Source organism: Parasteatoda tepidariorum, chromosome 8 (assembly GCF_982258835.1).
Source record: "Parasteatoda tepidariorum strain Cologne lab strain chromosome 8, Ptep-v5.0, whole genome shotgun sequence".
In the NCBI taxonomy this organism is placed as follows: Eukaryota; Metazoa; Arthropoda; class Arachnida; order Araneae; family Theridiidae; genus Parasteatoda; species Parasteatoda tepidariorum.
In genome coordinates this window covers 62,297,558-62,310,648 of record NC_141762.1, presented here as the reverse complement: position 1 = coordinate 62,310,648, position 13,091 = coordinate 62,297,558, and the positions used below count along the sequence as shown (strand labels likewise).

Sequence of the window (13,091 nt, the reverse complement as noted above, 5' to 3'; positions counted from 1 at the left end):
ATGCATCTAACCAGATCGAAAAACGCAAGTCCGTATAGAGAACTGTAATGTGATAATATAATTGCAGTTGCCTAGTAGAAAAGGATAATTAATCAAGTATTGGCAACTTATTTCTTTAAGTAATGAATTACAAACAACAACAAACGTGAATTAAAAGTGACAAGTCATGAAAATCGAATCATAGTCTCGAATTTCAATCCTGAAATTACTTTATAAATGCCATTCAGGAATTCGAAATTTTTTCTTCTCTTAATAATAATTTAAGAAAAAAGAAAAGCTAAAATATGATACCGTTGTTCAATCAGTTATTTTTTTTATTTAAAATTGTCACGGGGTGTTAGTGTTATATGAGAAAGTTTTATATACCTATCTTCTTGATTTCTTCCCACCACCATTAAACGGAGAATATTTGCTTTGTGATTGGTCAGAAATTGTTCCATTGAATTTAAAATTCATAGTCAAGCTATCATGCTGTGACGAGACGAAAATCGTTCGAATGATTTCATATGAATCCAGAAATTGTCATATTTTTGTAATAAATCGAGTGGAAATCAGTAGTTCGATTGAATTTTGATTTGATTGCAAAAGCGTCTGTGCAAACTATTAGGGACAAAGGAACAAGTTTGAAAAAAGAAATAACAATGGATAGATAAAGGGTGTTCTTTAAGTTGATGTGTTAGGTTACAATTAATTTGTTTAGACGTAAAATATCCTCAGTGGTGGACGGATCATGGGTTAGAGTCCCTTTACCGTCAGGCTAACCGTGGGAGGTTCTCGGGATCTTCCTCTCACTGTAACACAATCACGAGTTAGTTCCATCAAAAAAGTCCTCCATGAAGGCAAATCTCTCCCAATACATGATCCAGTAGTTCCTTTGTCTTCTGGATTGGGTTTAAAATTACAAGGCTACGGAGTTGAACATTAGTCGTGAACCCAAAGAAACTGGGTCGGCTGTTCAACGACGGTTATAAAACAAAATAAAACAAGCACAAGATCAAATTGACACTAAATTTGATGAATTCCTCAGCAATTAATATATGCAATAAGGTCCTTATGTATGGTGGAAGGATATTCAGGCTGCCCATTTATATTGAGATGGAATAGACAGGTGTTGTAAGAGGGTGTGTGGTATAGTGGACCAAGTTGAAGAATACTGACAAATTGAAGATTGTGATGATAAAAACAGAAGATGACGAAAATTAACAGTTGAACCGGATCAGAATTAATAAAAAGCTTTTATTTCATATAGTTGCAGAGCTCGAGATACAAGATATAAATATTATTCAAAGGAATTTCAGTTGAATAAGTTTTGCATACCAATATTAATAAGGACAGGCTATGGGAGACAATCCCCCACGACCTGCCTAAACTTAAGCCAAATTTAAAAGTACATGTAATTTGTTCCCAACGGACACAGAAGCATGGGTAGGAGATCCAAAATTGGCGATTTAATAAATTATAATGTAGCCAAAACAAAGCCAACTATCATATCAATATTGGGTTTAAAATAATACCTTGGCGATCACGAGTCGCCAACAAATTTATGAGAATTATTACAACCATGCAACTGAAAAATTTTTGCGGTTAGAAATTAGAAATAAAAAGTTATAAATAGATTTTTGTTTTCATTTGAGGAGACAGTGAATTAATAAGTCTGCATTAGTAATGAAATAAAAAGTATCCGTTACATTGATCTATAAGAGAAGGATAAATATTATATGCTCATGTTCGTTTTTAAAAGATTAAGTCTTTGATTTATTTTAAATGTAATTCTATTAATAAAAATAAGCTTAAGTAGTGAAAGATATTTTAAAAGATGGAAAATAAATATGTAATGCCAATTGTGGCATCACATTATGATTGGGCAAATTTAGTTTATTTACAGGAGAAAAAATGACTTTTAAACTCAAATTTATTCAAAATCTCAGTGATTTAGGAGCTGATTTTCAGATAAGGTAAAACAATTGAATTGCTGTTAAAGTTCGAATCAGAAGTTCAGTGGATTGCGAGAAAAGATTTCATTTAAAGAATTTAATTTGACATTTAGACACTGGAGAAGGTATTTGTTTACAGGAATGAGACTATAGCATATCAATTCTTGTACCTTTATTTGTACTTTATTAGAACTGTTTTTCGCTTTAGTCTAAATTAAACAATGTAGTAACATCTTCGTTGGTGAGTTTAACATCTGCTTAAAATCTTTGAAGTCTTACTTGCTTTTTGAAGTCTTACCTAAAGTCTAACTTTTTCCTTTTTTGATGATTTATTCTGTGCACTCGAGTCTTTTTAAGAGTCAAGTTTCGAAAAGGAAATTTCAGCAAATCGAACGCTGTACTCAGGAAATCAAAAACTGCAACTAGAGATATGCCCAGCCAGATTCCGACATAGCCTCCAATGTTACCAAAATGTTCAATGTTCTAAAATAAAATCGAGAAGGTAAACACATCTATGGATAATTATACTTCTATAACGGTTCAGTTGTTATAAAATTTTACTTTTTAAGAAATGTTTATCTTATTTTAAAAAAAAGATATTCTAATTATAATAATGAAAAATAGAAATTCTTAAAAACTGTGGGATAGAAAGTTATAGAGACAAATTCGAAGACGATTAATTCAGCGCAAAAATATGTATTTATCGATGTACTATCCAATATTTAATATGTGATGTACTCTTCGATATACTATTATAATGTTTAAAATTAGGAAATTTCATTTACACTATAAATTCTTTAAAAAAATGGCCCAAAAATTTACTTACTTACAAACTTTTTACTTTAGTCTATATTGCATTGCTTTGCATTACATTGTATTGTATTGTATTGTATTGAATGAAAAATATCAAACAGGAACTGTTATACTTACAAAAAAATAGACGCTAGTATTCCTACAAGACTACAGTGTCAATAACATGTTATTAATAAATGTTTTTTAATTCGTTTATTAAAAAATGTTTTCAATGCATCAATTTATAAACTATGAGAATATTTACTACTTGAAAACTGAAAAATGAAATTATTTTGTGCTTCATTCGCGACCTTATTTGTGTCAAACATCTTGAACACAATATTCTCGGCTTTCGAAATAAAATTTGATAAAAATTAAAGATGATTATGAAATATAGGTATAATAACTTACTTCAATTTTAGGACTACAGTTATATGTAGTTATTTCCAAGTTGTTCAAATCAATATTAAGGAAAATCAATTTCTCAAATCTTAAAAAAAATAATATTAAATAAATAAAAAATTTTTAAAAAATCACAGAAATTTAAGAGTTAACTGAATGACCATATTAGGTCATATAAATTTTTTTTATAATCAGAGTGTCCTGCAGTGGACTAATCGTTAAGGCACGGTTCCCAGCAGATCACAGAAGTCAAGCATCACTGACTGCGGTCAGTGTGCTGATGGGTGACCACTTGGATCAGCCTGAGTAGGGACCAAGGATGTGAGGTATCGGTCCTCGTTAAACTGTTCTACCGCAAAGTGCTCGACCTCACACGCAGAGTTACCAAAAAAGGGGAGCCATCCACTCTGCAGAGGATCAAAATTGTGATGGCATGTCTTCAGATCATTCTTCAGGAATGTTTCCCAGACCGTCGCCAATAGCCCATTGTGCTGCTCTAGTGTGACGTAAATGAACTACAAACACATCAACAATTATAATCAGAGAACAAAATTCATCTCTTATTTATAAAGACATATTAGACCACTGCCCAACTGATATTATCATGGTCGATAAAGATGGTTTTACTTATTGTATCAAGACTTTTATTTCCAAATGGCAGTATGATGTTGCTACATCACACGTGCGTCGATGTTCATCTCCTCAATAGTTTTTTCAGGTTTCGTTCTTTTAACCGCAATAGCCTTTCACTACATTTAACTTGATCAACTAATTTTTCTTATTGATTATCCCCACCCTAACTTTAACCGTGTATCACTTTGCTCTTTTCCTCGTGCCTTCTTGGCGAGTTGAGGAAGCCGCAGTGTGAGAGAAACAACGTTCTCATTTTTGATATTTTCAAGTTCTCCTCCCAATGAGTTTCTTAATGCTTCACCCCTTTTAAAGTGTAAGATGTAAAAATATTTAAATTTTAAAGCCTCTCAAATAAATGTAAAGGTAAATCATATTTTATTTAATTTAATCTTTGGCAAATTAAGATGAGCAGCAAGTGTGCCTTGTCGCCAATAGTTGGCGAGTTTCCATGGTAACAATCACCAAATCTACAATCCAGGCGTTTACGAATCGTCTATGCTAGAATTCCTCTTTTTAAAGGAGATAAAAAGGAAGCCTCATCCGATTCGAAATTTGAAAATGTGCGTTCCAGTAGAATAATTAGATGTGGTAAAAGGGGAGCCAGCTTCATCAAAGTGAACCAGCAGAATGTCTGATGAATAAAATAAATTTTCCTAACACTTCCTAAAGGAACTTTGTGCCCTCTTTAACTCCATTTCAAATGCACCTAATCGACCAGTTACGAAATCTGGAGATCCTTCTGGAACGAAGGATCAGGTAATTAATTTGAACAATGTTTTGCTAATGATACCATCACTCTTTTATGTTTTTATTTATTTTATTCTAAATTTATTTAAATCGTAACAATACTATAGGCAGGCACTGAATTTTTGTGCCCTTCGCCTAGGAAGATGCTGGAAGTATTACTCATTTAACGTTACCCAGTGGGCACCTGTGAACCTAAGTCACGGAGGCGAGCAACATTACCCACACCACAATGCCACAGATATCCGTTTATAGGGTGAGCCACGTTGACGCATCGTACAATAGAGAATAACACACCGAGAGAAACATCCATGCCCTGAGCGGGATTCGAACCCGCAACCATTGGCTTCGCAGTCTGGCACAATAACAGCTCAATCGTCTGGCCGGCGTATCAAAATTAATACTCTTATTCTATTCATGAAGTATGATATGCATTGGTAGATTTAGTTTTATAATTCCAATGATTTATAATGTGCTCGAATTTTGAAAAGCGAGTAGTACAATGCAATTTGGATATGATAGTAGAATTAAGAAGAAAAGAACTAGGAAAAAAGCCTCTCATTACAATTGCTTAAATTCACTGTCCGATTCAGCTGGTTAAACCCGTATGATTCGAATGCCTAATTTGATGTTCTTAAAAAAGTAATTAATATACGTTTTTTTTTAAGTTAAATGAAGGGAACTTACCATATTTTATGTATTTTTAAATTCAAACATATGATAGTATTATTAAAAATATTGTATTAATTAAATCGGTTAACTCTCATCTTTCAGAGTCTTTACTTTTGATAAATTAAAATGTTTAAAAGATATGATAAAATATCCCAATTTAATGTTGTTGTTTTTTTTTTTAACAAAAAACAAGTTGAAAAATTATTTTTTGCCTAATTATTATTATATCGCTATACAAATAAGTGTTATTGAAATTTAGAAGGATATTTGAATCGTGTTCTAATTCTTTTGTTAAATACTATCAAGTGAGGGTTTTTCGGTAATCCTTAAGTAATTAATCCTTAATTAATATTATTATTTTTTTAAAAAAAGAATTGTAATTACGAACAGACAAATAATTTTACCTCAACTTTTTTTCTTTGCTCTTTTTTCCCCACCTAACCTAGTTATTTTTTTTGTCATCTAAAATTCTCCATTCAAAAATAATTTGCTTTTTTCCGCTGTTTTAGTTAAAGCATCTGGAGTATCGATTCTGTTGAATTAATTATTATCATTATTTTTAATTAAAAATAAAGCCTGGAAAGAGCTGCGAATCAATACTAACTATAAATGACGATCTTTCGAAAATTTAAAAGTTAATAGTATAGATTTTTAATAAAATTGTCTCCTTCACTATTAAGTTAAAATTTATAGATTTTATATATTTTTCTATTTTATAACCGTCGCTAAACAGCCAACCCAATTTTTGATGGCTTACGACTACTAATGTTCAACTCCGTAGCCTTGAACCCGACCCAGAAGACAAGAGAACTCCTGGATCAAGCATTGGGAGTAATTTGCCTTCATAGGGGGCTTTTTTATGGAACTAACCAGCGTTTGCGTTACATGGAGAGGAAAACCACACGAAAAACCCAAGGTCAGTCTGATGACAAGGGGACTTTAACCCATGATCTGCCTACCACTGAGAATATTTTATGTCAGCACTGTGGTCAGTGCAAGCCGGATGCGGAATTCGTATCAACAAGCCATCCCTGGAATTCGAACCTGGTTCACCTCAGTGGCTGGCGAACTCTCTATCCCCCGAGCCATCGCGGCTCAAATTATGTAGAATGGCAGAGATTGATAAAAGGTTCTACTACAAAATAAATATTAGAAATCTTTTTATCACATTTTATATTCTCAGAAATGTTAAATCCGCATAGTTATCTAATATAATAAAATTTATTTCTTGTAAAGCCATTTCTGATCCTTTAATTTGGACAGACGATTCAAGCAATAATTTTTATGTACTGATCTAGAGAATCGTTCAGAATTGCTACTTTTGTACATTTATTTAAGCAGCACTGGAACTGCACAATGGGCTATTGGCGACGGCCTGGGAAGTATCCCTGAGGATGATCCAAAGGCATACCATCGCAATTTTGATCCTCTGCAGAGGGGATCGCTCTCTTGCTTTGGTAGACCAGCGGCTTGGGCGCGAAATTGAGCATTTTATGGTAGATCAGCTTAACGAGGACCAATACCATGCACCCTCGATCCCAACGCAGACTGACTAAACTGGTCACAGACTAGCTTATTGATAGCAGCCAGTGATGCTTGACTTCTGTGTTCTACTGGGGACCATGTATTTACTATCAGTCCACTGTGGGACCGTTCAAAAATTCGATACAAATTTTTCTCATAGAAATTACCCATTGTTAAAATATTTACTGCAGTACTTTTTTTCTTTCATTACTTTAAAACATTGTTCCTCAACCGGAGTGATATCGCCACTCTGGGGGCTGCGGGAGTATGCTGAGGGACGGTGGACTTGTTTCGGGTGGTTGGGGGAGGCGTTGGGTATATTTTGAGAGGTAGGGGCGTTGAGAATGTTTTGTCATTGAAATTTAATTTTAATACTTCCAAATAAAATTACTATATTAAGATTTATTTAATAAATAAAATTAATCCAAAAGTAATATTAAAGAAAAAAAGATTAAATTAATATAATAAATTAAGATGATCTGATACTTCATTTGTGCAAGCAATAAAATGATCTCCGATCCGAACCAGCACAGCGCAGAGCAAGTTTTTGCCTCCGACTCATTCAAGTCATTTGGTGGAAATTGAAGTGCATGCGCTTTTAGTATGGATGTTCAATTTAACCCTTGTTTCTGATGAGGGTTTTTGTTTTCTACCTTACAGCTTTGTTCCCAGTCAGTTTCGATGAGATTTTATTGTGTATTTGGCCAAGTACGTGAGAGAAATAGCTCCTTATGGTAAATCATTTATTAATTTGAAGATATATATGATTTTCTTTCATCGTTTGCATATTGCAGCCACCAACAATGTCGGCTAACATAAAGAAGTGTCGTCAATACATTGCCAAAAGTTTGGATTTGTTCAATTGCTGTCGAACTCTCAACTTACCATGTGTATTTTGTAACAAAGTTTTATCTAATGAGGGAATGGAATCTATCCGTTATCAGGAGCATTTGCAAAAAATAATCCTGACAAACAAAATAAAGATTTGTTATTTGTTACGAACATCGAAGACAAGTTTCTGAAGGCACTTACGGTCTCAGGCTTACTAGCAACCTCATCACAAAAATGCGACGATGGTTTGATAGCATCTTATAGTATATCAAAATTAATTGCTAAATCTGGGAAAGCACATATCATCGGCAAAGAGTTGATACTGCCGGCTATCAAAAAAGTTTGAAGAACAGTTTTTTCAAACTTTCAACAGAAACAGAAAGATTGGCATCCAGTCTCATCCAATCTAATCAAAAATATCCCATTAAGCAGCGATACAGTGGGCTGTCGAATTGATGAGATGGCTAAAGACGAAGTTTCTTTATGCAAACTTCTGATATTCAACGAATTTTCCCTTTAAGTTGATGAATCAACCTTGCCAAATAATGTAGGTTTTACTGTTGGAGTACGTCAGGTTTATGAAAGAAAGAAAAAATTAGGAGGTGAAGCTTTTTGCTTGATTGTAGATACCAAAAGGGACCCAATCTATTTTAAATTGTGTCAAAGATTATTTTAAAGAGAAAAACAATCCTCTTGTGAATATTATGTCTGTAGCCACTGATTGAGCTACTGCAATAGAGGTTCGACATGGTGGGTTTATCGCCGTTTTGAAGAGAAACGTACCAAATATTTTAGTTGTTCATTGCCTGATTCACAGATATCATATACATATATTATATCTTTATATTATATCTCGTTGACTGTTTGCATCAGGCATTGCGATTTGTCACATCTGAACAAAATTCGCTGTAATGCTCTCAACGATTGATTCACACAGCTATGTAAATAATTAATGAAGAATATCGCTTGCTTCTGCAAACCGAAATTCACAGGCTATCCAAAGGCGCCTGTCTCAATAGGTATTCGACTCTGTGCTTGAGTTTCACGAAGACAGAGATGTAGCTATGAGAGGCAAATTGATAGAATTTAAGAATGACGCTGACTGTTTTATTTGTTAAATTTAATGATAATAATTTAAAATTTCAAGCTCAATTTGAACCCTTTCTAAAAAATTCATGAAAGCAGAATTTTGGTAGTAATGAGTTCAACCAATTTCCAATCTCTTCGTATATTAAAAAGAATGACGAAATTCTCTCTGGTGATACACAAGAATATTGCAAACACCTTGACTCTCTGTACATGGACTTTTCGGAAAGAACCCTGGAAGTCCCTGAATTGGTTATGAACCCTTTTGTGAATATTGAAACAGCAGCTGTTCACATTCAGGAGGAATTGGTCGAACTTTAAACTAGCAATGAAGCTTTGAAATAGTGAGTGTGTCACAGAGTTTTTGCTTCAATGTAACGTCAGTCGCCTCTTCCCTGGTCTGTGGACTAATGTCAAAAATTTTTAATTGGCTTCCTCTTCTCCTACCTTGTCGATTCAGTGTAGTTACGGATCTAGTCACAAAAAGAGAAACGAAAAGAGAACGAAAACGTGAAGCGAAGAGACTTGCATCTTCACCTCACTGAAATTATTGAACTGAATATTAAGAAACTGGCTCTGGACTATCAAGTACAATCATCCCGTTGACATAGTTACTTGATTGTTCAGTTGATACTACTTTTCAGTGTAAGGAAGTTATTTTTAGGTGTTTTTGAAAAATTATGTCACTAAGAGCAAATGATTCTTTTTAAGCATAGTTTTCTTTGTTGTATTTTTTTTTCATTACCATATTTATTTTGATTATGCCAATTAGACTGCGATTAACTGCCGGGAGAAAAGTATCGAATTAACTTAAACATTTAAAAAAAAAGGAATCCAAACAAATTGAATGCATAAAAAATTGCCTAAAAATTATGCATTTTATAATTCAGTACACTCATTGCGTCCCCATGCTCCAAACAACTTGATTTTCAACAAAGGGTGCGTTGAGAAGTTTTTTCCTCCTCAAGGGGTCGGCAACGTTAAAAAGGTTGAGAGTCTATGCTTTAAAACGTAACAATAGGGATGTTTACAGATCTAATTAATCATGAAAAGTTTATTAAACGTTCTCTTAATAATTAATACTCTTCATACATTTTAGCAGGTAAGCTCAAGTAAAATCAACGTAAGGGGAGACACCGCAAAGTATTTTGTAAATAGTATCTGAATATTTTGTTTCGCGCTTTTGAAACGTGTTTCTATAATATGATGCGTTATAAGCCTAAAGACTGATTATAGTTTATCTTTCATGCCATATCTTTCATGTTATCATTCATATCAAATCATGTCAAGAGTGGAATTTGAAAAATATGCATAATGGGGTTCTGAAAAATATTCTATAACATGGTGAATCATTAAAGGCATCAACACATTTTCGGTTGTCGGGTACTTCATAATGATTAAAAAATATGACTGTTTTTCAGCAATTTCGTTATAATATGCTACACGTAGTTTTCATGTATTTGACAAGGTTAATAAAACATTTAATAAAAGCGGTGATTACGGATGGACTTGTAAGATTAGCAATAAATGGGATCTATGAATATGAAATACTATTGAATCTTCTTACGGCTTTTTTTCTTGATCAACACTGCATTTTCCCTGGAAAAAAAAATTCAAATCAGTGGCAAAAATAGTCTCTCTAAAGAAAGTGTTTTTTAAATGGTTTCAAGAAAATCAAAAGTAGAAATATAATGTAATCTTGTACAGTCTCTGGCCAAATTATCAGATGCCCTATAATATTCCATGTTAAATCTTAATTATCAGGTAATACTATACAGCTTTATTGTTTTTAAGCAGCTGAAAATGGTTTGTACTTGCTTATGTTCGTGCATCAATTGGTTCATATTGTAATGCAGTACGTTAAAAATAAATAAAAATAGGAAATATATAAGGAGTCTCTTGAATAAAAACCCATTACATGAATGTTTGAACATAAAAGTATTGCATATAAACTCGTTCAAAACATGTAAGTATTAAAAAACTAGATCGTGTCTAATATTTTGGTCTAATTATTATAATATACTAATATAATACTTGCTGAAATAAATATTCTTTACTTCTAAAATATATCGTCTAATTTGTCCAATCGTCGAATTTATATTAAATATCGTCTAATTTAGCCATCTGATACACGAAGGTACACAAGTGCGTAAAGGTATCAGTCGCGTAGAAACAATAAAGCTGTATATAATCACCTGATAATTAAGATTTTACATAGAATCTTTTAGTGCGTCTAATAATTTGGCCAGGAACAGTGTATATAAAAAGCAAAGTCATCACGCACTCATCACTCAAACTTCCAAAGCAGTTAGAAAACTAAATATAGTTGTACTACTTGCAGTTATTTAATGTTACTTGCCAATACCATCAAGACTGATAAGGGAAATCAAGTGACATGAAGATAGAGGGGTGCGTTTTTGTTTTTGAGTGGCGCCATCTATGACCAAGAATACAATTTTAGTCCGACACACGTCAAAGCTCATTTTACAGAGAGGACCAATAAATTTATCCACCGATCGTAATTATGGACTGATTCAGAAAACGATCAAGAATTGATTTGTTATGAAAACTTGGAGAACTTAGAAACCTCGATAAATTTAACATGCGCACACTGGGATCCATCAGTAATCGGAATTCAGACTCACAAGCCTACAGACCAGGCTGTTCCGGTTCCATTATTATTGTACTTCCACCCAGCTGTGTGTATAATAGAGAAGTAATCATCTTCCTTTCTAGTTCCGTTGCAATAACATGCGAAACTGTCTAGTTCATACAAATACTTCTTTTCTCGCATCTTTTCCTTGTATCTAGCTCTTTAATTTGAGAGGTTGTTTAATTCTTTTATTTCGCAAATAACTGTTGATAAAATGAAACAGTAGGCGATGAAAAAAAACCTTCTTCAATTTACAACAAGATGGGGATCTTTAACATTATGCTAATTATTATGCATCTGCTAAGGTGTTAAATTTAACCATGTTATCCGCCGTAGAAGCTACCGATTAGGAAGCGAAGTTAAAAACCAATATATTGTCATTTGCAGTTGGTGTAAGTCAGTTTTTTCCTGCAAGACAATGCATCAATTTAAGTCCAAAAAACCTTCAGAGTGAAGGTGTTTTGGATAATAGGATGCTTGTCATGGATAGAAAAGCAGGGACTATCCTTAGTAGAATTGTATACACCAAAAAACAGCAGTTTGAGTCTGTGGCAAAATTGAAGGCTGGGATGATAGTGATTTTTTTCTGGAAGGCATAGAAAATGATACGCTACATCGTGTTTTTCCAGTTATGCTTGAAGACACGACAGGCAGGAACTGTTTACTCATTAGAAATGAAAGTTTGGTAATAAACTCTTTTAATACTAATACTGTTGTTTGGTTCTTGTTGAATCATGGGACATACTTTACTAGTAATTAGTAGCCCATTAAGTAATACATTTATCAAAATATTTAGACTTTAAGCCAATTATTTTATATTATTATTCAGATCATTATGCTTTTGCCCCTAGCAAATATAATTACAAATAACGTAATCTTTTACAGTATTTTTTTTAAAAAATAGTTTATAAACTTACTTCGCCTATCTCAGAAACATCCCTAGAAACGTCATAGAATACGTCACTAGAAAAATTAAAAAAAAAAAAACAATATATATTTATTTCCCTGTTTAATGTATCTTTAAATTGTAAATTTCATTATTACTTTATTAACATCTATGCGTGTAAGTTACTTCATGACTCGATAAAAGCTGTTTCTCGAAAGCTCTATCACCACATAAAATAACGGTTTTGCGAATATGCTATTTTCAAAAATACTATGAGTTTCAACAGTTATTTATGATTTTTAAGTCATGTTTAGCCTATTTTTAGCCAATTTTCTCTTTGCCAACTCTGTAAAACAGAAGCCAAGTTAATCTCAAGACCTTAATACACTCATGGGAAGCGATAAATCAAAGGAAATCTATTAATCCAAAGTTTACGACCAGAATGAGATCAAATTTGATCGACATCGATAACTTTAATTATGTCGATTTGTGCAGCTGTGATAACAGCAAAAGATTTGGATACAATGAAATATGATACACACTATATGCCATTAAAATTGCTATACTAGGAAGGCGACACACCACGAACGTGAAATTTCCAGGAAGGATAAAGCATGTTGTGGTATGCAAATGATTAGCTTATCAGTGCATTCATGCAAAGCAGGCAGTGGTAGCGACACCTACAATGTGTATAAAAGAAGAGATTTGACAGTAAGTTTCTCATACAGAAATTGAATTTGAGCATTGTTCTTGGATAAAAAAGTCTTTGTTATGCCTCGTGTAAGAAGGAGAAATGCCTAACAGCAAGTGTCTGAGTTTGATCGAGATAGAATTGTGGCCTACAGTGATTGTTTTTATTTTACCAAAGTATTGCTCCTCGCGTTGGTCGAGATCTCATGACTCTTAGCAGAATATGAAATCAATGGGTCATATG

The 13,091-nt window shown here is 33.2% G+C and overlaps 1 protein-coding gene across 1 annotated transcript in view; it reads right to left on the bottom strand.

The window, feature by feature from the left end:
* LOC107447884 (uncharacterized) overlaps nt 1–13,091 on the bottom strand; it is an 82,587-nt gene that overhangs the window by 38,062 nt on the left and 31,434 nt on the right. Inside the window, exons 9-12 of the mRNA XM_071181291.2 lie at nt 12,189–12,234; nt 10,186–10,217; nt 3,138–3,216; nt 2,233–2,417 (exon numbers count right to left, since the gene is read on the bottom strand). Coding sequence (XP_071037392.2) covers nt 2,233–2,417; nt 3,138–3,216; nt 10,186–10,217; nt 12,189–12,234 — 342 coding nt within the window. The remainder of the gene's footprint in view (nt 1–2,232; nt 2,418–3,137; nt 3,217–10,185; nt 10,218–12,188; nt 12,235–13,091) is intronic.